Source organism: Aythya marila, assembly GCF_965140915.1.
Source record: "Aythya marila genome assembly, chromosome: 13".
In the NCBI taxonomy this organism is placed as follows: domain Eukaryota; kingdom Metazoa; phylum Chordata; class Aves; order Anseriformes; family Anatidae; genus Aythya; species Aythya marila.
The window spans coordinates 15,145,998-15,171,718 of NC_139054.1; the positions used below are offsets into that span (position 1 = coordinate 15,145,998).

At 52.3% G+C, this 25,721-nt stretch overlaps 1 protein-coding gene across 11 annotated transcripts; it reads right to left on the reverse strand.

Moving 5' to 3' along the window:
• Positions 1 to 703: 703 nt before the first annotated feature.
• On the reverse strand, positions 704 to 23,845 carry LOC309883195 (cell adhesion molecule CEACAM1-like). Of its 11 annotated transcripts, none has more exons than XM_082771082.1 (14): positions 23,740 to 23,845; positions 23,113 to 23,227; positions 17,771 to 17,825; positions 16,894 to 17,003; positions 15,998 to 16,336; positions 12,476 to 12,745; positions 12,008 to 12,124; positions 11,170 to 11,271; positions 10,831 to 10,956; positions 10,607 to 10,699; positions 10,208 to 10,300; positions 6,307 to 9,119; positions 6,052 to 6,193; positions 3,552 to 4,009 (listed from the first exon to the last, which is right to left on the reverse strand). In XM_082771082.1, exons 4-12 carry the CDS (start codon positions 16,907 to 16,909, stop codon positions 9,019 to 9,021), a joined length of 1,257 nt encoding a protein of 418 aa, XP_082627208.1. In that variant the 5' UTR covers positions 16,910 to 17,003; positions 17,771 to 17,825; positions 23,113 to 23,227; positions 23,740 to 23,845; the 3' UTR covers positions 3,552 to 4,009; positions 6,052 to 6,193; positions 6,307 to 9,018. The 11 variants fall into 11 exon arrangements, with proteins under 11 accessions (XP_082627216.1, XP_082627217.1, XP_082627209.1 ...); XM_082771088.1 differs by lacking the exon at positions 23,740 to 23,845 and adding an exon at positions 23,695 to 23,715; XM_082771085.1 differs by lacking the exon at positions 23,740 to 23,845 and adding an exon at positions 23,419 to 23,683.
• Positions 23,846 to 25,721: the final 1,876 nt, after the last annotated feature.

Here is a 25,721-nt window from a genome sequence, read left to right on the forward strand (position 1 = left end):
CACTGTTCCTGATGCAAGCCAGGATGCTGTTGGCCTTCTTGGCCACCTGGGCGCACTGCTGGCTCACGTTCAGGCAAGCATCGACCAACACCCCCAGGTGCTTTCCCTCTTCACAGTCCTCTAGCCACTCTGCCCCAAGCCTGTAGCTCTGAATGGGGTTTGGCCGAAGTGCAGGACCCGGCACTTGGCCTCGTTGAACTTCTTCCCATTTGCCTCAGCCCAGGAGTCCAGCCTATCCCGACCCCTCTGAAGGGCCACCCTACCCTCAGACAGGTGGACGCTACCTCCCACCTTGGTGCCATCTGCAAACTTTCTGAGGGTACACTCAATGCCCTGGTCTAGGTCAACAATAAAGGTATTAAGCAAGATAGGCCCCAGTACTGACCCCTGGCGGACAACACTTGTGACGGGACACCAGCTGATCCTCAGAAGCTCTGCCGGAAGCCAAATAAGTTGTAGAACAAGGGGGAATGGCCTTAAACTAAAAGAGGTTAGGGTTAGATGAGATACAAGGAAGAAATTCTTTGACCTGTGTGTGGTGAGGCCCTGGCCAGCCCAGCTGCTGTTAAAGCCAGACAGACACGACATTTTTGTCATCATCATCCCCCATTCCCCACCTGATGCTCTGGCTGCCCCTCCTGCCTGCACATCCCTACCCTGCTGTGGGTTTTGGGTGCCGCACAGGGCTTATTTCCCATAGCCACAGACAACAGCAATATAACAGGGAGAACATGTGCGCTTTTATTTGTAGCAAGAGACATGAAAAACTACACTTTTCCCAAATGATTTATAGACAACACTCAAAACAGTTTGAAAATATATTTTTTTCTGTAACATTTGGCTCCCCTGAACACGCACAAGCACTGCAGTGATCTGAACAACTTTTAACACAGCTTAAAAATTAGCCTGAAAACTACTCTAATACATCCAGTTTGCTTCACTTCCTTTAATATTTCATTTGTGACGTGGTTGAGAGATGACATTTTGCTGCCAACCTACTTTACACTGGATGTTTCCAGGACTTGTGCCATGCAGAGCCCAGCTGCACCTTCCAGCTCATCCTGCCACAATGCAACAAGCACAAACACAGCCAGAACCATTCAGCAACGCAAACAAGCACCAAACTATATCCAACTTTTTTTTTTTTTCTTTTTTTTTAAAGAAAACAGCTTCACTGAAATTTTGTTCTTCTGCATGTCAGCTTTGACTCCCCCTACAGAGAACTCTGCTAGGATTTCACCATGAAAATGGTGTAGGATGGTGTAGCAATCACTTCCACCATAGGATGTGATTTGACCTCCTGAATGCACTTCCACTCCAAAGATATATCTCCATAGGGTTAATGCTGAGGACAATGAAACTTCTGGCTTTTCAGTGCTAAATTTTCAAAAATGAACGGCATAATCCGGGGAGTTCCTCAACCTCCACCAGTTGAAGATCCCTGTGGACAAATATGACCTCTGTTAAACACCCCAGGGATGAAGATGCTCAACGAGTGGCAACAGTCAGGCAAGAAGCCTCAAGCCTGGAGGCTATTTTCACTGCCTGCAAGGAGCTTCCTATTTTCAGCCACCATATTCACTCCTTGGGCCCCAGTTTGGGTGCTTCACCTCTGTGAAACTGGTCCCAGCACTCACCTGCCAGCAAGCCGATGCTAACGAATACCACGATGAGGATGAAAAATGCCCTGTCGTTGTCTGAAAAAAATAAACAAAACCCAAAATTCCCAGAATTTTGCCCAGGGAAAGAAAAACTCCTGCCACTGGGCAGGCTGGTGCAGAGACACAAGTCCTCAATGAAGCCCTGCTGTTCCCACTCCTCGTCTCAGACTGTGCTGGGAAGCCATGAGACCTCAGGGAACGGGGCCAGAGCGAACATTTTGGGGCCATTCCCCAGCTTTCCATTCCCGTGCCCGGGGAAGAAAACCCCACTTACTGTGGACGCGCAGCAGGAAGGAGGTTTCGTTGTGGCTGACCGGGTTGCTGATTATGCACGTGTAGTAGCCGGTGTCATTCATCAGGGCTCGGTGGATCTCCAGCGTGTTGTTGTGGATGAACTGGAGGCCGTTGCTCTCCATCAGCAGCTTCCCGTTCCTCTTCCACCAGTACATGTCCACCTGCCCCTCCAGCACGTTGCAGTACAGCTTGGTGTCGCCTCCCACCTCCACGAACGAGTTGCCCAGGATTTCTGGCTCGGAGAGTGGCTCTGCGCAGATGGAGCACCCGTCGGCACTGACACCCCCGCCTCGAGGGTGCCAGCACCCGGGCAGCAGCTCCAGCTCCCCGGCTGCGGCGCAGGGTTTGGCACTCACCGACCACGCGCAGCTCCAACCAGCCCGTGGCCTCCGACTCGGAGCGGAAGCGGTAGAACCCCCCGTCCCACCAGCGCAGCACCAGCTGCAGCGAGAAGTCCATCTCGCTGAGCCTGGCGTGGCCCACGTAGGCGCGGGAGATCTCGGCCGACTTGTTGGGAACGAACGTGGCGATGAGCTCCTTGCGCGCGCCGGACTCGTACTCCCAGGACGCCGTGGTGCCGGCTGCCCTCGGCTCGACGCTGAAGAGCACAGTGCAGCCCCTGGCCGAGACCAGGACCTCGGACACCGGCTTGAGGTCGGCAGAGTAGCACGGGAAGAGCGTGCGGGCTGGAAGGGAGGAACGCAGCGCGGGGCTAGCGGGACACACCAGCATCCAGCAGGCAGCTGGGCAGGGAGAGCCGCCCTGGCTCGGCTCCCGCGCAAGCGGCGGTGCTGGGGACGGGATTATTTTTTGGGGGGGCTCTCGGTGGGGCTTTAAGCAGCACCACGGAGAAGCAGGAGGCTGGGGAGGCGCTGCCTTCATCTCCCTGAATGCCTGCACTGCTTCGCTTCGCAGCCGGCTTCTGCCTGAGGAGTTTCCAAGCGTGGGTACGGCTGCGAGAGCCGCCTGCTCCTGGCCCTGCTCTATGGGGGGGGCTTGGAAGCAAAGGAGCCCCAGGGAGTCGCACCTGGAGCCAGGGCAGCCCCCTCCCAACCACCCATTTGCTCCCCAAAACATTTTGAAAGTTGTTATTGAGGCTGCGAGCACGCAGCAGGGGCTTTGGGGTGGGAAAAGCAGCCAGGAGAAGCTCCATGGTGGAGGGGGGAACCTGCACCGCCTGGCCTACCACAGCCACCACCAGCACCAACACCACCAGCACCACCACACTCACCACCTCCACCTCCACCACCACCGCCCCCAGCCCCAGGACTTGCCTATGACAGCCAGGCCGGCCGCTGGGCCTGTCCCGGCGGAGGCCAGGAGGACGAGGAGGGGAAGGGCGAGCATGGCAGACCTGGGGTGCAGCGCGGCCTGCAGCAGGGCTGGGACCGGGACCGGGACCGGGTGCCACCGCCTCCTGTCGCCGTCACTCAGGCCCCGACACGCGGCTGGGCTCGGCACGGGGCACCAGGACGCCGGGCACGGCACGCACCACAAGGCCGGGGGCTGTGGGGTGCAGCAGGCTCAGGGTGCCTAGGAGCTCTGCGGCTGCAAAAGCAGCCCAGGCTGGATATAACGTCGTGTGCCTTAGAGATCTGTCTTACAGACCGTTATTTATCTGCACGAACCGAGCCCGTGTTCTGCTCCACACCTTCTGGAGGTGGGGGGGGTGAGCCCCAGAGCCCCCTGCTCCACCTTCTGCCAGCTGCATGCTCTGTTGCCCTGCCTGGGCCTTGAGCATTACCATTGCTGTTGTTGGCACCCTCTCCTTTTGTGAGCCCCAGAGCATCCTATCTGTTGCACAGGGGAACCTGAGGGGCAAGGGGGAGACGCCTCACTCTTGCCAGGACTTAAGGCAGGGCTGCTCAGCCTGCGGCAGCACATGGTACCACGCATTGATCTGTTGCTTGGATTCCTGGATGCATTGCAGCCTGCCGAGCTCCTCTTGCAACCTGGCATCTTGCTTAAAGAGTGCATCCATCTGGTCACCCTTGCACCCCCAGCACCCAGCTCTGCCTTCAGGCCCGAGCTTGACGTCCAGATGGTGGACTTCCCTGCAACAGAAAGTCTTATCAACTTAACAAGTCAAAAAAAAAAAAAAAAAAGAAAAAAAAAAAAAAGAAAGACCTAAGAGCCGGGCTTATGGACTCTTCTGAGGAGTTTGGCCCAGTTGTCTCATTTGCAATGCATTGCTGCTATTAATCGGCATAGAGGACGGCATGAGAGCAAGATCAACTAGGTCGATGAGGTTTTTGTATGAAAGACTTGTGTATTTGGCTTCCGGCAGAGCTTCTGAGGATCAGCTGGTGTCCCGTCACAAGTGTTGTCCGCCAGGGGTCAGTACTGGGGCCTATCTTGCTTAATACCTTTATTGTTGACCTAGACCAGGGCATTGAGTGTACCCTCAGAAAGTTTGCAGATGGCACCAAGGTGGGAGGTAGCGTCCACCTGTCTGAGGGTAGGGTGGCCCTTCAGAGGGGTCGGGATAGGCTGGACTCCTGGGCTGAGGCAAATGGGAAGAAGTTCAACGAGGCCAAGTGCCGGGTCCTGCACTTTGGCCAAACCCCATTCAGAGCTACAGGCTTGGGGCAGAGTGGCTAGAGGACTGTGAAGAGGGAAAGCACCTGGGGGTGTTGGTCGATGCTTGCCTGAACGTGAGCCAGCAGTGTGCCCAGGTGGCCAAGAAGGCCAACAGCATCCTGGCTTGCATCAGGAACAGTGCAGCCAGCAGGACCAGGGAGGTGATCGCCCCCCTGTACTCTGCTCTGGCGAGGCTGCACCTTGAGTGCTGTGCTCAGCTTTGGGCCCCTCACTACAAGAAGGACATTGAGGCCCCGGAGCGTGTCCAGAGATGGACTACAAAGCTGGTGAAGGGCCTGGAGCACAAGTCCTGTGAGGAGCGGCTGAGGGAACTGGGGTTTTTTGGTCTGGGGAAGAGGTGGCTCAGAGGAGACCTCATTGCTCTCTACAACTGCCTGAAGGGAGGTTGTGATGAGGAGGGAGTCGGCCTCTTCTCTCAGATAACTAATGATAGGACTTGAAGAAATGGCCAACAGTTGCTCCTGGGGAGATTTAGATATCAGGAAAAGCTTTTTCTCTCAAAGAGTGGTCACGCACTGGAATGGCCTGCCCAGGGAGGTGGTGGAATCAGCATCCCTGGCAGTGTTCAACAAGTGCCTGGATGAGGTGCTACGAGATATGATTTAGTAACTTAGGCGGTAGTACTGGTGACAGCAGGACAGTTGGGCTAGATGACCTTGTAGGTCCTTTCCAACCTTGTGTTTCTATGACCATCTAATTCCAGCCCCTGCCATGTTCAGGGACCCCTCCCAGCAGCCCAGGCTGCCCCCAGCCCCATCCAGCCTGGCCTTGGGCACTGCCAGAGATGGGGACCCATGGCTTCTGGGGCAGCCTGGGCCACAGCCTCACTGCACTCAGAGCAAAGAATTTCTTCCTTATATCTAATCTAACCATACTCTCTTTTAGTATTAAGCCATTCCCCCTTGTCCTATCACTGGAACCCTGACAAAGTGCCTGTCCCCAGCTGTCCTGTAGCCCCCGTTAGGCACTGGCAGGTTGCTGTAAGGTCCCCCCAGAGCCTTCTCTCCAGGCTGAACAACCCCAAGTCCCTCAGCCTGTCTCCATAGGAGAGGTGCTCCAGCCCCTTGATCATCTCCATTATGTCCCCCCTCTGGACTCATTCTAATACTTCCATGCCCGATTTGTGCTGGGGGGCCCAGAGCCCAGATTCTGCTCTCCTGAATTCCAGGGCTGTGAGCTTGCTGTTCTCCCTCCTCGCTGCCCTCTGAGTCCAAAACTCCACCGTCTCATGATCACCGCAGCTGAGGCTGCCCTTGAGCTTCACATTCCCCACCTGCAACTCGTGGGTGGTGAGAACTGGATCCAGCATAGCACATCTCCACATTGGCCCCTCTGTCACTTGGAGAAGGAATTTGTCATCAGTGCACTCCAGGCCCTTCTCCAGGCTCTGGGCGTCTGTCACTGACACTGGCATCCAGTCGGGAGGAGCGGGACAGGTTGAGGTTCTCCTCCCCTGGCTACTCCAGGTTAAAGCCTTCTCCAAAGCTGTGCTCACCGTTTCTCAGTGGTCCACAATCAGTGACCGGAGACTTCGGTAGCCTGAGAGGGACAGGCCAAGGGAGAAGGCGGAGGGATGCGGAGATGGGCGATGTGTCCTTGGGGCTCTCCCCTGCTTGTCATTGCCAGTGGGCATCTTCCTGCACGGAGAAAGAAAGAGGAGAAGGACGAGTCTGAGCCACCGTGTGGGACTCTGTCACCTGGTCACCCACTGCCAGGTATCCAGAAAGCCAGAAAGATCTTGGTTCCTTACCTGGTTTAGTTCTGCCGCCTCTGACGGTGCTTTTCCCACCGCTGGTGCCCTTGTTGGCCTGCAGAGCCCCCCTGGAAGGGGACGCGTGCTGCCCCTGTCCTCTCTCGGACCACGTAACCTCACCGGGAGGGTGCTGCAGGCACCTCCGAGCACCACGGCTTGGTGCGTCCCAGGCAGGGGCTAAGGCAAGCAGAAAAGCTTTTCTGCTCTTCTCTCAAGTGCCACGAGGCTGAGCCCTTGTCAGCGCCTGGGTCCTGGCCCCACCAGCTCCTGCCCTGGCCTGGAGGAGGCATCTTGGCAAGCTGTGCTCCGGCCTGGCTGGGACAGGGGCTTTCCTTGCCCCGGGGATGCGCTTTCCCTTGGGACGGGATTTGTTGCAACCCAGGGCACTGCTCAGCTTTAGTTTGGTCTGTAAAGCAGTCTGCCCTGGCCCACACCCCCTCGAGAAACGTGGTCCAGAGCTGGCCAAGGCAGGATCTGGCCCCAGAGCTGGGGCCCAGATAGCACTGAGCTATCCTGTGCTTGAGGAGACACAGCGGGGACACCAGCAGAGGATCCAAATGGAATCCTTCTATTGCTGCGGCTCTAGGAAAGCGAGGGAAAAGGTGACCTAAGGTAGGATGTCTTTCTTTCTTTCCTTCTTTCTTCCCTTCTTTCTTCCTTCCTTCCTTCCTTTCTCTTTCTTTCTCTTTTTTCTTTCTTTCCTACCTTCCTTCTTTCCTTCCTTCCTTCTCTCTATATCTTTCCTTCTTTCTCTTTCCTTCTTTTTCATTCTTTCTTTCGTTCTTTCATTCTCTTTCTTTCCTTCTTTACTTTCTTTCCTTCCTTCCTTTTTCTATAATTTTTTTTGTTTGTTTTCCTTCCTTCCTTTCTTCTTTCCTTCCTTTTCTTTTTTCCTTTCCTTTCACTAGTTTTTTTCATGTATGAACATACTTCTCAGCTGATACCAGGGGGACAAAAAAGGGGGACCTTCAGATCCACCTAAAACACTACAGTCCACAAAGGATGTAAAGCCACTGACAGCTGTGGTGTGACCACAAGGTCAGTTAAGAGCCTGTGTAAGGGAAATCAGCACAGGCTAGGTCACAGGTGCTTATAAATATACATAAAAAATCAGAATATACGTGTATATATATATATATGTATATATATATATATATGTATATATATATGAATATATAAAAATGGAATATGAGAGCTTCCCAACCACAATAATGGATAATACCCAGGAAAGAGCACCTGCAAAAAGGTAGACCAGTGTGGGATCTGTAATCACATATTGCCAGCCGTACCCTGGGGTGCACCAAGCACGACATCGCTAGTCGGTCGAGGGAAGGAATTGTCCTGCCTGCCTGCCCTGCGCTGGTGCGGCCTCACCTCGAGTGCTGTGTGCAGTTCTGGGCACCACAGCACAAGGACACGAAACTGTTGGAGAGTGTCCAGAGGAGGGTGATGAAGATGGTGAAGGGCCTAGAGGGGAAGACTGCTCAGGGCACTGGGCCTGGTCAGCCTGGAGAAGAGGAGGCTGAGGGGGGACCTCATCACAGTCTGCAGCTTCCTTGTGAGGGGGAGTGGAGAGGCAGGTGACCTGTTCTGTGTAAACACCAGTGCAGGGGGGACAGTGTTAAGCTGAGGTAAGCGAGGTTTAGGCTGGACATCAGGGTGAGGTTCTTCACAGGTTCCCCAGGGAAGTAGTCACTGCACCAAGCCTGTCTGAATTTAAGAAGAGATCGGACTCAGGCACATGGTCTAAACTTTTGGGTAGACCAGTGCGGTGCCAGGAGTTGGACTTGATGATCCGCATGGGTCCCCTCCAACTCGGGATATTCAATGGTTCTATTATTCTATGCAGAAAATGTAGGTTTAATTATCCATGTATATGGATAAATTGTGGGAAATGTAGAAAAAGTAGGTTTAGTTAGAAATGTGGATAAGACTAGTGAGAATCCAGGAAGGGAGTGCTGAAGACAAGAGAAATGTGGGGGATGCGAGTCACCACAGAGTCTGAGGCATACGGGAATAACAAGAGGAGGTAAGAGCAAGGACTGCCACGAGGCCCAGGAACGAGGAGAGCAACAAAGTGTGACCAAAACCCAGCATGGGAACAGGAGGTTGCAATAAGGTACCTACCAGCCTGAGAAATACAAGGATCAGAGGACTGTAAACGGGGCTGGAGGATTTGTGGAAGGAAAACCTCTGGAAGGAAAGTGTGTAAAAGGAGCATAGCCGGGTTGCAATAGAGACTTGATCACACGAAGAGTCTGTGCACTCGGTCACCACAAATGGCACCCAACGTGGGGCACAACGAGTGAGGCTGTAGCAGCCCATTCCAGTGGCAATGCCCAACCCAACCGTAGCTGGAGGAAAAGGAAAGGCTCTCGAGCACCATCACTGATCTGGAGGACAGGAGATGAGCGGTCGGGAACTACGGGAAGCTCCCTTACAAAAGAGCAGCAATCTAACCTAGATGTATTACAAAGAATCTTTAAGACTCAAAAACATCCACTATACACTTTGGCACTAGTTCAGTTTCTGGACTGGCCTAGGAGGAATGTACCAGCTTTTCCAATGACTGGTTCTTCTGATGTCATCCCCGTGTGGTGAAAAAGCTGCCCGTGCCGTTCTGCAGGAAGGCAGATGGATGATTCCCGGTGAGTATTAAATATTCCTTGTTACATGACGAGTATCTGCAGCAACCAGAGAAGGAGACAGCTAACGTGTGCTGGAAGTCACCAAGGTGGACGTGGTCTGTAAGCTGTGGGTGACCTCCTGGGGGTCCGGCTGCTGCTGCTTCTCCTGATTTTTCTTGTAAGCTGAAAACGAAGAAGAGGGCATCAGCTCCTGGGTTTCCAACACCACCCTGAGTTTCATGGGGACATGTGAAAATGCGACTGCAGGGAAGAACGGGTTTTGGAGGCTTTCCCATGGCTAAACCCTTCTCTTTCCAAAACCAGATCTCCATTTTGGATGGAGAGCCAGAAGGCAGCACAGAGATGGACACCCACCTTGCCTGCAAGCCCCTGCACCTCTAACCTACGAGCCCTTGGTAGGTTAGTGCAATATTTCTGGTGTTTCAGATTCCCAATTGTTCTGCACACCCTGGCAAAGCAGGGGTCCTCTTCCCGCCCTCTCCTCAACACATCATGGAGCTGGTGAGGCACACCATGAGCTCACTACTCTTCAGGTTAGTGGCCAGCTAGGCAACAGCCCACATCTCCTGGGTCAGGAGGAGAGCAGAAGAGCATCCTTCACATTTGGGAGGAGAAACTCGCTTTTCATGAACACCTCCTTGAGCACTCCTGGGTGAAGTGGAGGCAATTTGCCTCTTGTCTCAAGACCTGCTGCCACGGGGTGGGAGCTGAGAGCGGGGTCTCAGTGACGGAGCAGCTACTTGGTGTGGCTGTAATCACAGAATCACAGAATTTCTAGGTTGGAAGAGACCTCAAGATCATCGAGTCCAACTACTGACCTAACACTAACATGTCCTCCATTAAACCATATCACATTTAAGGACCTCCAGGGATGGTGACTCCACCACTTCCCTGGGCAGCCCATTCCAGTACCTCAAAACACTCTCAGTAAAGAAGTTCTTCCTAAAGTCCAACCTAAAACTCCCCTGGTGCAACTTTAGCCCATTCCCCCTCGTCCTGTCACCAGGCACGTGGGAGAACAGACCAACCCCCACCTCGCTACAGCCTCCCTTGAGGTACCCATAGAGAGCGATAAGGTCGCCCCTGAGCCTCCTCTTCTCCAGGCTGAACAAGCCCAGCTCCCTCAGCCGCTCCTCGTAGGCCTTGTTCTCCAGGCCCCTCACCAGCTTCGTCGCCCTTCTCTGGACGCGCTTGAGCACCTACATGTCCTTCTTGTAGAGAGAGTCAAAGGAAACCTCTGGGCTACTTACACCACAGGAAGAGGAGCAGCAGCATGGAGAGGACTGCCACAGGAGGAATGACGAAGCCAATGGTCAGATTGACATCCTCTGAGCAGCCCCGCTCTGCCAAGGAGACAGTGAGAACTTGTCAGTGGTTGCTCTCCTGCCCCCCTTGAACATCTACAGAACATGAAGGTCATTCAGAGCATCCTGGTGTTTCACGCTCTGGAGCTCCAGGGGCAAACCTTGCCCTGCTGTGACCTCCCGGCTAAGCACAGGGCTTGCCATGACTGCATCAACTACAGCCTACAAAGCCACCCAAGGACTTTCTCTTCCCTGGCTGAGGCCAGTCCCACCCCGAACACCCCACCTCTCCCCAGAAGGAAGGCGACCAAGGCCACACGTGGTGCCAACCCGGCCGCCCATTACCGTGGAGCTGATGGAAGTTGTGGAGCAGGAGGCTGGTGAACAGCAGGTTGACTACCAGCGTCGTGGCTGTAATGCACAGGATGACACGGTGCCCTGGGAGAGGGGAGAAGTTCTGGTGGATGGGAGAGAAATGGGAGAGGAGGGCAGGCCAGCACGGGGAGTTTGCTCCCAGGCTCTCCTTGGGCCTTTTGCACCGGAGGCTTAGGCCACTGACAGCAACTCACAGTCTTTGGACCTGAAGTATGTGAGCACTGCTGGTCTGCACGGCGACATCGCCACCGCCGTCAGTGCCATGGCCACGATCCCAGCCGAGAGGATAAGCCCGAGCAGGATGAAGGCAGCAGAATGACCTGTGGGGAGCAGAATTAAACAAGGAGGTGAGATGGGAAAGCTTCTCCTGGCCAAGGCAGACGCTACAGAGCAGGGAACCCTGACATTGATTCTCCAAACCCAACAGCACTGCATCAGACAAGGATGCTGCTGGAGAGACCTGGAGGTCTTTGGTGTCATCAAAGATAAGACACGGGAGAAATGAAGAACAACTCAGTTTAAATGAATCCTACCATCTTCCTGCATCCAGATGACAGAGGCAGCCAACAGGAGGAGACAAGAGGTGCACAGCAGCCCCAGGATGGACATCATTAACCATTCCCACGCTTCCTTTCCTGGGAAAAAGGCAAATATCTTTGAGTTAGGGCTCGGAACCTCACCAAGGGATCCAGGGTGCAGCCTGGGAAGGGAAGGTGAACACCAAGCACACATTTCCCTTGTAAAGAATCAAATTCCCGAGATTTGGAAACCTCAAAGACAAACGCTGGTGGATTTCAAAGGCTTTTGGTAGGCTTATAAAGGGCTTTGTTTGACTTTTGGAGGAACCATGAGATGCGAGCCAGATGGGAGGACTTGCTGTTGGCTAGGTCTTATGGTCTCTTTTCTGCTAACCATCATGCTGCTACAGAAGCACCCACATCAACCCGTAAGCTTGGGTATGGGTGCACAGCAGTTTGCACCATCCTGACCCAAACACCAGTGTGCTTGGTCGCCAAACCCAATGCCACGTGGCCCTTGGTCAGCTCTCAGCACCTCCACGCAGGAAGCTCTTTGTGTCCTGCCCTTTCTATTTCTCCCCAGGGACTCCTGATAACAGAGAGGAACAACTCCTGTGCCTCATACCATGATACCTGCAGGTGGCCCAATTTCTCCCAAAGCCATTTGGGATTACTGCTGCTAGGAAATTTTGTTTTCTGTTCAAGCCACAGAAGCATAAGAAGAAGTGCATGAACTGCACGACCATCGAGCAAGCTTCCTCCAACTACCGCGGTGAGTTCGGAGAGAAGGGGCTTGCCTCACCCCCTGCCCTCTCCACGGCACGGAGAGAGGAGCTCAGGCGTGGGCACTCACCAAGTCTGAGCTTCCCCAGCTGAGAGAGCCGGATAATGAAGAGGACGGCAGAGATGGCAGTGAGCACCAGCGCAGCAGCGGACGTCATCTGTGCATCACGGGCAGGAGGTGTAAGACCTGCATGGAGGACAACCCCACAACATGGAGCAGCTATCCCAGGAGTCTGCAACAAGCTCGAAACCCTAAAGGATTACTGGGTTTCCTTGCGTGGCAGATCCCACAAGAGGCAGCTAAAACCTGCGAGGGTCTCAGGGACAAAGTGCTGGTGCCTCAAAGAGCAGGCTTGAGCTGGCACCTAAATGCACAAAGGCTGCAGGTCCAAGTGAGACAACAGCCAACGAACAAAACATCTGCCAGCCCCAGGAGCACAGCAGAGCTGCTGGGGGTCTCGTCCAGGTACCTGTGGGCTCAGGGCTGGTGTGACAAGGTGGCAAACCACCGGACCCACCCCGGCAGGGCAATGCTAACCTGTCACTGTCAGGTTGAGAGCTGCCTCCTTCCTGTTTATGGAGTTGTTGATTATGCAGGAGTAGGAGCCGCAATCCGACTTCTCTGCCTTCCTGATCTGCAGCACAGTGGTCTTCCCAGTGATCTGACTGAACTTTTCGGGAGGAAGGGGATGTCCATCCTTCTTCCAGGAGACTTCAGCCACCGTTTCTCGTGGCAGCACGCAGGTCAGGTTGATGAGTGAACCAGCCAGGTTTGAGCTGCTCAGGAGCTTGGGCTGGGGCAAGGGCTCTGGAAAGCAGAGAGCGACATGGCAGCACTGCCTGGGATTGCCTCTCCTCCCACCTTAAACCCGCCCCGCATGAAATGCCAGAACAGCAAGCCCCACGCGGGGTGAGCAGCACCTCCCCTTCTCATTCGCACCTCAGCTCAGTGCCTCGGTTGAGTCTGGCAGGGCAGAAGACAGTGCAGGAGCAGGGCAGCATCCACCAAGCTCAGAGCCGATGTCCCAGCCGCTGCCCTTAAGCCACGGCACCTCCCCAGGGGTGGGCAGCACCAGCCCCTGGAGCTCAGGCATGGCACCCTGGGGCCACGGACACCAACCCGACAGAGCTGCACCTTGGGATTATGCTGGGAAGTGATGACGGGGACTTTATGGACACTTCCAAGAGGAGAAAGCTGCCCCCGCACAGCAGTGGGGTGGAGGGGTGCTCTGGCACAAGGACATGGACGTATTAGAAGAGTCCAGAGGAGGGCCACAACAGAGATGATCAGGGGGCTGGAGCACCTCTGCTATGGACACAGGCTGAGAGAGTTGGGGGTGTTCAGCCTGGAGAAGAGAAGGCTCTGGGGGGACCTTTTACCAACCTTCCAGTACCTAAAGGGGGCTACAGGAAAGCTGGGGAGGGACTCTTTGCCAGGGAGTGGAGTGATAGGACAAGGGGTAAGGGCTTTAAACTAAAAAAGGGTAGCTTTAGATTAGATACAAGGAAAAAAATCTTTATTATGAGGATGGTGAGGCACTGGCACAGGCTGCCAAGACAAGCTCTGTGTGCCCCATCCCTGAAGGTGCCCAAGGCCAGGCTGGATGTCACCTTGGGCATCCTGGGCTGGTGGGAGGGGTCCTTGCCCGTGGCAGGGGGCTGGCACCGAGTGGGCTGTAAGGTCCCTTCCAACCCAAACCATTCTGTGGTTCATGGGATCTAAAATAGGACTCCACCGTTGCCTGCATTTAAACTGGTCAAACCCCAGATGCCGTGCTTGATGCACCCCAGGGAACGATTGGCCCTCCTGGCTGCCAGGGCACGCTGCTGGCTCATATTCAGCTTGCTGTCAACCACAACCCCCAGATCCCTCTCTGCAGGGCTGCTCTCCAGCATCTCATCACCCAGTCAGTATGAACAGCCAGGGTTGCCCTGTCCCAGGTGCAGGACCCAGTAATTGCTCTTGTTGAACTTCATGCCGTTGGTGATCGCCCAGCTCTCCAATCTGTCCAGATCTCTCTGCAAGGCTTTTCCATCCTCATTCAAATCCACAACTCCCCCAAGTTTGGTGTCGTCGGCAAATTTGCTCAGAACTCCTTGTAGTCCTACATCCAAATCGTTTATAAAGACATTGAAGAGGACTGGCCCTAAAATGGAGCCTTGAGGGACCCCACTAGTGACCATCCACCAGCCGGATGCGGCCCCATTTACCACAAGCCCTTGAGCCCTGCCTGTCAGCCAATTGCTCACCCATCGGATGATATTTTTATTAAGTTGTATGCTGGACATTTTGTCCCGTAGGATCTTATGGGAAACCGTGTCAAAAGCCTTGCTGAAGTCCAAAAAGATCACATCAGCTGGTTTCCCTTGGTCAACTAGACAGGTGATCTTATCATAAAAGGAAAACAAATTTGTTAGGGAGGACCTGCCCCTCATGAACCCATGTTGGCTGGGACCAATGACTGCATTGTCCCCCAGGTGCACTTCAGTAACTTCAAGAATCATCTTCTCCATAATTTTACCGGTTTACCAATAATATTTATTGACGTGAGACTGACAGGCCTGTAATTGCTAGGGTCTTCTTTCTTGCTCTTCTTGAAAATTGGCACATTTGCCAGCTTCCAGTCTACAGGGACCTCTCCAGATTCCCAAGATCACTGAAAAATAATTTAGAGAGGTCCTGTGATGACATCACCCAGCTCCTTAAGCACCCTGGGATGGATCCCATCTGGACCCATGGGCTGGTATGGCTCCAGGTGGAGCAGCAAATCCCACACATGTTCAGGGTTGGTTGGGAGTTTGTCATTCCCACCGTCATGGTCCTCCAGCTCAGGGCACCCTGGGTCCCGAAGCCCATCATCAGTGTTGAAGACAGACGCGAAGAAGGCATTAAACATCTCTGCTTTGCCTATGTCATTGTCTGTGAGGAGACCTTCCCCATCAAGTAGCAGACCTATGTTTTCTTTGGTCCTCCTTTTTCTGTTCACATATCTAAAAAAACCTTTGTTATTGTCTCCCACAGACATGGCCAGCTTCAACTCTAGTTGGGCTTTGCCCACACAAATTTTCTCCCTGCAAACACGAACAGCATCCCTGTATTCCTCCTGGTTGCACCAGTCGCAAAGCCACATGTTAATGTGGTGAGCCCGCTTGTCAGCATCGATCCCCCCTATCGGAAGGGCAGAGGCAAACACAACCTGTGCCCCTGGTCTCTTTTGATTGCTTTCAGACTTCTCGTTGCTACCTTGTCATTACCAGCCTGAAAGACCAGCAGTAGGTAGCAGTCGGTGGGCCATACCCGGCGCTTGACTTTCTTAGTGAAGTCTCTCACCCAAGCTCCGGGGAGGCAACAGACCTCCCTGTGGGGTGGGTCTGGTTGGCATATCGGGCCCTCTGTCCCCTTCAGAAGGGAGTTCCCCAGGACTATAACCCTTCTGTCTTTCTTGACAGATGATGTAGCAATGCGGTGGGTAGGTTGCCTTGCCTTAGGCACTTTCTCCAGCTGGGACAGGCTTTTGTCTACATCACTGTTCTGACTGTCGTGTTCTAGACCCTCATACCTGTTATACAGGGGTGAGGTGGGCAAGGACAGGGCTCGCCTACCACCCCGAACAGGAACCTGCCTCCATTCACCCCCTTGGCCTAGGTCCCCTCCTATTCCCTGGCAGGATGGGGGAACTTCTGTCTTCTGCATGGCAGGAGACACTCGTGCTGTGGCAGGCTCGTGAGCCTGTCTCACGGAGGGCAGAGTATGCTTCCACCAGTCAATTTCCCTTTCTGACTCCCTGATGCTCCAGAGCCTGCTCACCTCCCCCCAAAGCTCCGCAACCTAACTGAGCAGCTCTTCTACCTGGGCACAGCTCCCATAGGCATACCCCTTGCTGCTGCTGTGGGATACCGACAGGAGTGGTTGAATGACAGTCCATGTCGTTCAAGGCAGTAATGAAACCAGAAAGTCCTCCTCTAGTCCACTTCGGGGGAGGCATGCCTGTGCACCCTACTGATGGCAAATCCTACTGATGGTCAGAGAAAAACATCCTTTCAACCAATTTTGACTTACCGATCACTCTAAGAGTGGTTGTTGTTGCTTTGTCCTGCAACAAGTTAACAGTTGCTTTATAGATGCCACTGTCCGTCTCTCGCAGCTCTTGCAGGACAAGGGAGCCGTTGTTTCGGTAGAAATCCACTCTGCCTTTGTAAGCTGGGTAAATGGTTACTGACTGTGACTCTGCGTAGTACTGCAGGATTAATTCGGGGATGTTCTCTCTTATGTATTCCCACTCGGCCAAGCTGATGTTCCTGATAGCCGGTGCGTGCATCGTGACAGAGGATCCCTCCTCTGCCCAGAGCTCTATCATTTCTGCTGCAAGACAGGACACCTGCAAAAGCAGCAGCAGGTCTGGAAACAGGAGAGAAGCCAGAGCAGGGTGGGTTACTTCTAAGCAAAAGCCAAAGGACAAATCAAGCTGCTCTTATGCTCTTCTTGGAAAGGCCCCAACTGCCTTCTTGAAACCCATTGTGCACATCTGATTTCCGTCCTCCCTTTTTTCTTTATAAGAAAAAAATCATAACATTATGGGCACGTTATAAAAACGGTTTGTAACTGGTTCAAGTATTTCCTTGCTTTTTGGAATGAAAACAACAGGAATCAGGCTCCTTCGGGGCTTCTGCATGTCAGGAGCTGCTCAGTGGGACCACGTTCAGCGTGGCTTCACCCCCGGACCTCACCCAGTTCCCTCAGCACCCGAACCTGGTGGGACCCAGGCACGGTGAGGCTGCAGCACTGGGAGGCTCCTGCCAGGATGCTCACGCCTCGACCAGCCCTTCTGCAGCACAGAGGTGCAAGCGAGCGTGGCAATGCTGCAGGTGCCCGCTCTCCACCTCTCCCAGGTCTGCTGCAGCAGGAGGGCTGCGCGGTGGTGCCCAGCCCAAGGACAAGTCCCCTCTCACACTCACAGCCTGCGAAGGACATGGCAAAGAGCCACAGGGGCTTTCAAACCGGCACGAGGGTGGAGCTCCTTCTGCAGCAACGCTCTCAGGAGGGTCACTAGCAGCGATGGACCAGCCTGGGAACGACACCGTGAAAAGCACCCTCAGCACCATCAGCACTTCCCACGCACTGCCAGCCGATGGCAACACAGGCAGCAGTGCTGGTGCTTTCTGCAGCCCTCCCTTCACTGCAGCTTGGCAGTGCTACAGCTCTGCCTCGTCCCTTCAACACCCATTTGTAGAGCTGCTGCCTGTGACGGCCGTGCCCCTGCCTGTACAGAAACACTTCTCTGGTTGAGCTCCCTCCCTCACTTCCTCAGGAAGATTTAGCTCCTGAGCTTGTGTGTGGCTGCAGGCTCTGCACCTGCCATATCCGTCATCGTGGTGACTTGGAAAACCCCAATCACATCCCGTTCCCTTTGTGCAACTGATCACAAGAACAAACTGTCTGCACCTAACACATTTTGCAGTGGGGTGCAACACTGCTCGAGGCTGGCTTGCAGAGCTCAGATGTAATCATTGGCTTTTGGATGACAGAGACCAAATTTACTGCTCTTTTTTTTTTTTTTTTTTTTAGTATTTTTATTTTTTTTCCTACTGTTTTGCAAAGCACTGGAGCAAAGATGACGTGGGAGGAGCAGATATTTTTGTCAAAGGGACAAAATGTAATGACCTGTAATTAGAGTCTCAGATGGGACACAAAGATTTTAAGATTTATTTTTTTTTAAGATTTTTTAGAGACATGGTCTGTTTTAGAGACAGCCTGAGGCTGGTGGGAAAGGAGCTTCTCATGCAGAGACGAGAACCTGTGCAGGAGGATGGGCCCACTCCAGAGAGACATTACCTCCTGGCAGCATCCAGCTGGCTTCCATGGACCCCTGCAAACATCAGAGCAGCATCTGAAGGAAAAGAAGAAAAAAGCCTTTTCAACCATGGAGCTGCTTCTGGATCACTCCAAGCAGGTGCCCAGCCCAGCATCCTCACCCCAAGAGCAGCCAAAACCCAAGGGAAGAGGAAACATGCCAGGCACATTGTGTTCACCCCTGTGATGGAGCTGATGGCCTGGCTTCTGCCCTGCTAAAAGGATTTTGAGAAATGAGGTTTCAGAGGTGCAGGACTTGCCCTCATATTTCATTGAATTTCTCCCTGCCAGGTCTATCTGGATGGCAGCACAGCCTTCCGGCCTGTCAGCCACTCCTCCCAGTTTTGTGTCTCTGCCTTCTCTTCTTCATCTTCTGTCACCAGGGCACCCACCTCATTCAGCAGTGGCCCTAAATTGCCTCTAGTGTTAGTGTTATCCACAATGAATTTGAAGAAGCCCTTTCTGTTGTCCTTGACCCCTCTCGCGAGGTGTAATTCTAGGGAGGCCGGAGCTTTCCTGGTTGCCTCCCTACATTCTCTGACAACACCCTTATATTCCTCCCAAGTGGCCAGCCCCTCCTTCCATGATCTCTCCTCTTCCACTGGAGTTTGCCCAGCACTTCCCTGTTTAGCCATGCAGGTCTCCTGGCTCTCTTTCCTGACTTCCCACCTGTTGGGATGCTCTGATCTTGAGCTCGGAAGAAGCAGTCCCTAAATGCTAACTAACTCTCCTGGGCTCCTTTTCCTTCAAGTACCCTCTCCCGTGGGATTTCCCCTAGCAATTGCTTGAAAAGGCCAAAGTTGGCCCTACTGAAGTCCAGGGACACGATTCTGCTCGATATTCTCTTTGTGCCACATGAGATCCCGAACTCCACCATCTCAGGGTCGCTGCAGCCAAGGCTGCCCTCAACCTTCACCACTTCAACCAGCCCCTCCTTGCCGGTGAGGACAAGACCCAGCAGTGCTCCTCTCCTAGTTGGCACGTCCACCATTTGCATCTGGAAGTTATCATCAGTGCACTGGAGTGTGATATATGGAGTGATAATTCGTGTCAAGAAAATGGTTGAAGTTAGTAAAGAAGGGGGAGATGTGGGAGTGTGGCCATGGGGGTGGGCTATTGAAGGATTTTTGAAACAGCAAAGATCCCATGGCTTGCTGCAGCTGAGCAAACCAAGCTACCAGGACGACTATGAGAAGTTCCCACACCGCCCAATTGAGGAATTTAGAAAAATATTGTTGCCAGCAGCTGGCTTCAAGGATGGGATCTACATGACTGCTAATCACAAGGGGGTTGTTTTCTTGCAGGTGGGGTTGTTTTCGTGCAGTTGTTTGTCTGAGTGCTTTTGACCGATAATCTTGTGTGAGGCACTATCCGCCCCTGTTAAGTTTACTATAGAAGTCAGGCTATTCGGGTAATAAAGGGCAGCATGATCTGACCATACTAGCGTCTGTGATGTTTTTGGCCGTTCTTCCTGCAACAGTCGGCAAACCTCATGGTTAATGACAATATCAGACTGTTAACGATGAAGCCATCAGGAATGTAAAAGAGTTTAGAGGGATTAAAGAAGGGTGATTCAGGAGACACCATGCAGTCTCCGGTTTCTTCTTCTCCAGCCATGGAAGTTGCTGGGTGTTTGCTGTTGCTGTTCTATGCAAAGTTCTTTGACCAACGAAAAGTTGTTTTCAAAAGAAACAACTGGGGCAAAGAGTATAAGAGTTGAGCCTGCCTTCAGGATAAAAAGGCAACACAATGTAATGAAGTTATGTCATCAATAAAGAAGTAGAATGTGGAGGAACGGTTAAGTGAAGTAGGTCATGTGAATGTTGAGCAACTAGGAGGTCGCGAGCTAAAAAAGTATCGAACGCAGCTCATATGAGTCTGAGAAAGTACGTAACGCCTGGGAGCTAATCAGGCACAAGGACATGATATCTGTTGGTGGTTTGGGAAAGTACTGACTGTGTTATTTCGGTTGATGGGAGTGAGAAACTAGCTGATAAAATAGAGAAATGCACTAACCAATCATGAGCTTAGCTTTTGCAATATGTATGAGCTAATTATATTGAATTAGATAAAGACGACTGAGCTATCCAATAAATCGAAGTTCACTGATCACTCATATTGAGCATCTGTGTCTTCCTTCCGTCGACAACAAATGTCCTCGCAACAGTAGAAAGAAGGAATGAATAGGGACAGGCTAGCAGAACAGAGACCAGGATGGGATCAGGCACATTGATTGGCTCATGAAGATGGGTTCGGCCAAACTCAACAAACCACTCAGAGAAGCTCGTACAGAAAGTTGCTGGAAATGGGCGCACTGGAGATGGAGAGAAGCTCGAGCTGAGAGAAGCGAACCTGTGCACACAACTGCCCCTCGCTGGTCAGCAGTTGCGCATTATGGGGAATCATACGTCCTTAGGAACAAAGACTGTCCTGGTAACCTTACAGCTTATTCCTTTTATTAACAATCAGACAGCTTATGAGCCTCAAATATGGGACCAAATTGAGGTCAAGGTGTGGGACTGTGCAACTAAAAATGACAAGGTTGCAGTGGGATTACTCGGCACCTGGTGAGCAGTCTCTGAGGCCTTAAAGAGCCGTGTGGGACCACAGTCAGAAACGTGGGGTTTGCCAGAGAGTTGAGGGAGCTGCAGGCTTGTCCACAGATCCTTCTGCTACACCATCGCCCCCCCCACCACTACAGCCATCACAGGCCTTTGCTGTTACACCCCCTGCTGACCTGGACAAGCCTTTTGACCCAGGGTTATTGGCCTTGAAAAGGAGACGGAAATGTTTCCCTTCGATCCAGGAGGAACAGGATACATAAGGCCCAAAGGCTGAAAGTGAGATGTGTTGTTCCCACGACTAACTCTGGAATTATCCGGTGTTTGTAATCAAGAAAAGGAATGGAAAATGGAGACTGTTATATGATCTGAGAAAAATTAATGAAGCGATGGAAGATATGGGAGCACTCCAACCAGGATTACCAACTCCAATTCTGCTCCCCCAGTCATGGACATTAATAGTAATTGCCTTTAAGGATTGTTTGTGAAACACTTGCTTTTTAAAACGTTGCCATGTTTATGATTCATATCTATAGGCATACTCGGGTTAATATATAAAAGCAGTGTTCTGTATATTTAGAAAGTTCGATGTTAGTGTGTACGTGCTGGTAGAGCATAGACTCCCCGCGCACTCAGCGCTGTTTACTTGCCTTTTATAAATATTACTAAATTCAGATTCGGTTGAGACTTCATTTATTACAGGAGGAACCTCCGGGACTGTGGGTGGCTGGCTGAGGCCTTCCAGTAAATGTCAGGGTAGCTGAATTCCCCCACGATAAGCAGGGCCTGTGATCGTGAGGCTGCTATCAGTAGGAGGCCTCGTCAGCTTCCTTATCCTGGTCTGGTGACCTGTAACAGACACCCACAACACTATTCCCCACACCAGCCTGCCCCTTAATTCTCTCCCACAGACTCTCAGCTCTCTCCTCATCCTCCCCTGGGCAGAACTCAATACAACGTAGTTGCTCTCTCACATGAAGAGCAACTCCTTCACCTCGCCTTGATGGCCTGCCTGTCCTCAGCAGGACACACCAGTCCTCGGCCACAGCCCAGCCCTGTGAGCTGTCTCACCATGTCTGTGGAATGGCCACCAGGTCATCATCTCCTGACAAAACACGGATTCCTAACTCCTCTTGCTTCTTCCCCACGCTGGTGCCACAATCAGCCACTTTTTGGCTGTTTTTCTCTGGTATCCTCCAAAGTTTGGGCAATAAACTGTTGTGGTTTCTGACAGGAAAATGGGAAAGATATTTTGGTTTATGGTGTATGCAACTATTTTAAGGATGTAAGAACAGTGGCTGTGCAGAAAGCTGGCACCATTTATAGATGGAGAATTTCCTTTTTCCAGGCACATCCCAACCAGCATGGAAACGCCCTATTTTCCTGCTGGGGGCTGGAGTCCCTCCCAGCTCTCCCTGTGCTCATGGAGACGCACTGAGGATCCCCAGGTGATGGAGAGTAAGGAAAATTTGGAAGAAGGGCATGCAATGCAGCTCTTGTGTGACTTTTTTTAAAAATGAATCCCTCCTCCAGCAGATAAAATCTCATTCCTCAGAAACCTGGGGGAAACGGAGAAGAGCCCTTGGAAGGAAATGACTGCATAAGGCAGGCAGGTGGTTTTGTGTAACAGTGATCACACAGGCCATTGCATCTCAGTGAGACAAACAACTCCCACAGATATTTGTGGCATGAGAGGCAGTTGCAAACACAGAGACTTTTGATGAGGGCAGATATTTCAAGAATTTTAGCTACAACAGACAAGGGAGGACAGGCTCATGAAGACAGATGGACTTAAGACTACGATTAGCATCTCTTCTGTGCCTTGTCTTTCATTTCTACAAAACACTCATGAGGAAAAAATGAAGCAGAAGCCCATTAGCCCACTAGTGATTCACAAAGAGTACTTTGTAAGGCGTGTGCTTCCAGCCTATCAGCCCTGGGAGATGCATCAGCAGCGCCTATCAAGCCTCTTGCAGGGATGAGCTGCATGTTGAAAAGAGCTCCTTACAGGGAGCAGGGCTACACTACCAGCAGCCACCCCAACAAATAGGAACACTATTTGTGCCAGAGGAGCAACAGCAGCCCAGGGTCTTTCTTTGCAGGCTGGGGAGCCAGCACAGCCTTTAGAAAAAGGAACTGCTTTGCGCCAGCTGCAGCGGCTCTAACAGCTTCAAAAACAATCAAAAAAAATTGTGTGTGGGCTGACAGAAGCAGGATTGTCTGCAGCCAGCTTTGCCCAGCATTGCTCATGGGCCCCTCACTGCTGTGTTCCCTTCTGTTATCACTTTGCAGCAGCTGTGCAGGGCAAGCACAGAGGATGGGCAAGGAGCAGACCTGGTCAGTCATTATCAGCCCTCACCAAGGGCTCAGACAGGGAAGAAATAGGCCTCATAATGGAATGAAATAGTAGCTATGTACAAATTCAGCTCTTGCACTCAGGACCACAGTTATTTTCCCACAGCACTTGGTACAAGCTGGTACTTTCAGGTGCGCTTATCAGGAGGGGGCAGATATATACAGGCAAATATTTCTTCTTGTTGACAGCTCAAACATAAAAACATCACTGCAAGATGAATTATCTGGAATGATCTATTGGACTCTACCGATATGAAAAAAGATGCAAATCATCCCACAGCTTCAGGTCAAATATCCAGTTAGCAAATACGAATCCCTGTTGTGAGAGAGATGTAGATCAGCTATCCCTGTCTCACAGAGCAAAAAGGACTACCAAAACTGGTGAAAAGCAGGAAAAATGCTACTTACCAGTAATTAAACAGAAGGAAAAACCTTGCCTTGTCTTCTAAAAGTAGCAGCACAACTGTAGAGGAGCATGGCTCTTCGCAGCTAACGCAAACTGGCAGGGAAATTCTTTTTCATCCTGCAGGTTGTGGTCAAAACAAAAGCGAAAATGAGCAAAAAGAAAAAATGTGTCATGAACGTTTAACGCAAAATTTCAGCCCTAAGCTCAATGATGAACATAGCTGGGGTGAGGAGGCTTCTCACAGTCCCACCCATGGCGCTGGAGGCAGGGAAAACCCAGCAATGGTTGTCAGGAGCTTTTACGTTAACCTCTGAGTTAAGTGTAAAGCCTTGCAAGATGCTGGAGCCGTGGAAAAACACAGGAATGGGCTGAGTGGAGACAGACGGGACGTTTATGAGCTCTGAACTCCACAGAGCACTTACAGGCAGTAAGTGTTTATTTGGTATTTAAGGAGCTGGATAGGAGGGGAAGCTGAGCTGGGGGAGCAGATCCCTGTGGGGGAGAGCAGCTGAAGCCCTAGGGGAAAGCAGGGGGGTCGCTCTGTCCCCATGGCTCCGTCCCCCTGGCTTTATCCCAGTCCCCACCTCCCTGTCCCCAACCCCTTTTTGCGTTCCTAACCCTGTACTCACCTCGGTCCCGTTGTTCTCCTAAAATAGCAGCAGCAGCGCAGGGCTGTGCCTTCCCTGCAGCCTTGCTCCACCCTCCCAGCCATTAACCAATTAACCCCACCTTGCGGTTCCGCGGAGCCCCAGCACAGCTGTCCTAGCACCAGCTCGGATTCAGCACACTGAATCCTCCCCCTTCCTCCCCCTCCTCAGAAGTGCAGGGAGGGAAAAATATAGTGAAAAAAATATTTATCTGCGGACGAAGCCACTTCCTCCTCCTGCTCCAGCGTGGAGTTCCTCCCATAAAACGCCCAAACTGTTCCCAGATGTGCTTCGCACAGGATGCAGCTCCCCAGGAGCTGCTCCACACACGGGTCCATAGCACAGGGTGCACCCATCAGAAGCAAACTGCTGCAACGTGGGTACCCCGTGGGCAGCAGCTCCCCCAGATGCCCTGGTCCTGCGTGGGCTCCTCTCCACGGGCTGCAGCGTGGAGATCTGCTCCATGTGGGACCCATGGGCTGCAGGGGGACAGCCTGCTCCACCAGGGGCCTCTCCTCAGGCTGCAGGGGAACTGCTGCTGTGTGCCTGGAGCCCCTCCTGCCCTCCTGCTGCACTGACATTGGGGGCTGCGGGGCTGTTTCTGTCTGTGTTCCTCCTTCCTCTTCTCAGCTGCTGTTTTCAGCTGTTGTTTTCAGCTGTTGTTCACAGTAGTTTGTGTTTTTTTTTTTTTTTTTTTTTTTTTTTTTTCTTTCTTTTCTGAAGTCTGTTCTCCCCGAGGCACAATCAGCACTGATGTTGTATAAACTCACTTTAGGATAGAATAAATCTTGTAGTTGAAAATGTAATGAGAACAAAATATTCAACATCTCGTTATATGTCAAACTTCAGTTATGCTGAAACTTGAGCTAACTTGAGCAAAGTCTGCGTTCCTGGGACTTGGAAGACAACTGATTCAGCCAACTTGGCATTCTTTAGTAAAAGAAGAAAAGTACATCAGGAGCAAGACCTACAGTCTAACTCCCAAATACCACTGCCCCGAAGATCCCTGCCCACAATTCTTGGGAGGCTTTGTGTAAGCACAAGGACTGATAAGCTAATTAGCATACGAAGTGAGAGTAGGCGGGTTTCAGTAATGAATATGTATAGGCGTTAATTGAATATTCATTGTTATGCTGTATAAATATGAGATAGTTTGTTACTTCGAACATGCATGTTAGGTGAAAGGATCCCCCGTGCATCCAGCGCTGACAATAAAGGATACTTTGTCACTTAGAAATTTCGGCTTCGATCTTTGAATCAGCATCACTCAATCGGCAGCCACATACCAAACCTTGGCACATAAAGCCAACACACCAGCGTTACCCAAAGCCAGCTCCATGGTGGCAAGAGGTCCTGAAAGCTGCCGTGTGCAGGTTTGGGCTCAGCCCCGGCTCCCCCCAGGCTCCCGCCCTTGCTAAGCAATGGGAAGCAGCAGCTTCTCTGCCACGCACCGAGATGCTCGCTCTGACCGAAGTGCCCACCCCGTGTGGACCGGGACCTTTGGCTTCCTGCCCCACGAGAGAAGTTCTGGCTCTAGGAAATATCTCCAGCCCAACCCGCTCCCAGGGACCTCACTAGGTACACTCTGCCTGTCCTCATGGCGCTGGGCAAGATGCGTTAAGGACACCGTCTCTCCTAGCATCCTCACAGACAAGCTGGCAAAGCAGGGGCTGGTAAGGGGGCAGTGGGGTGGGCGGAAAGGCAGCTGAGCAGCTGGGTTGGGAGCAGCAGCACAAAGTCCATCTGGAGGCCGGTCACTACCGGTGCTTCCCAGGGGTCGATACGGGGGCCAGTATTGTCCAACACTTACCTAAATGGAATTGCAGAGAAACAAAAGACTGCTAACAAAAGCTAAGCAAACACAAAGTGAATAAATAATTCAGACACTCAGTGGTACCGGGGCAACCGGGATCTGTGACAGAAGGCTGGAGATAAGCACACATGGCGCATGCCCCCTGGAGAAG

Excerpts from the sequence above, each read along its gene's own strand:
- LOC309883195 (XM_082771082.1), bottom strand. Across the intron at positions 11,272-12,007 it reads GCTGGGGAAGCTCAGACTTG|GAAAGGAAGCGTGGGAATGG; the intron begins GTGAGTGCCCAC and ends CCTTTTTCCCAG. Across the intron at positions 10,957-11,169 it reads CATCTGGATGCAGGAAGATG|GTCATTCTGCTGCCTTCATC; the intron begins GTAGGATTCATT and ends TGCTCCCCACAG.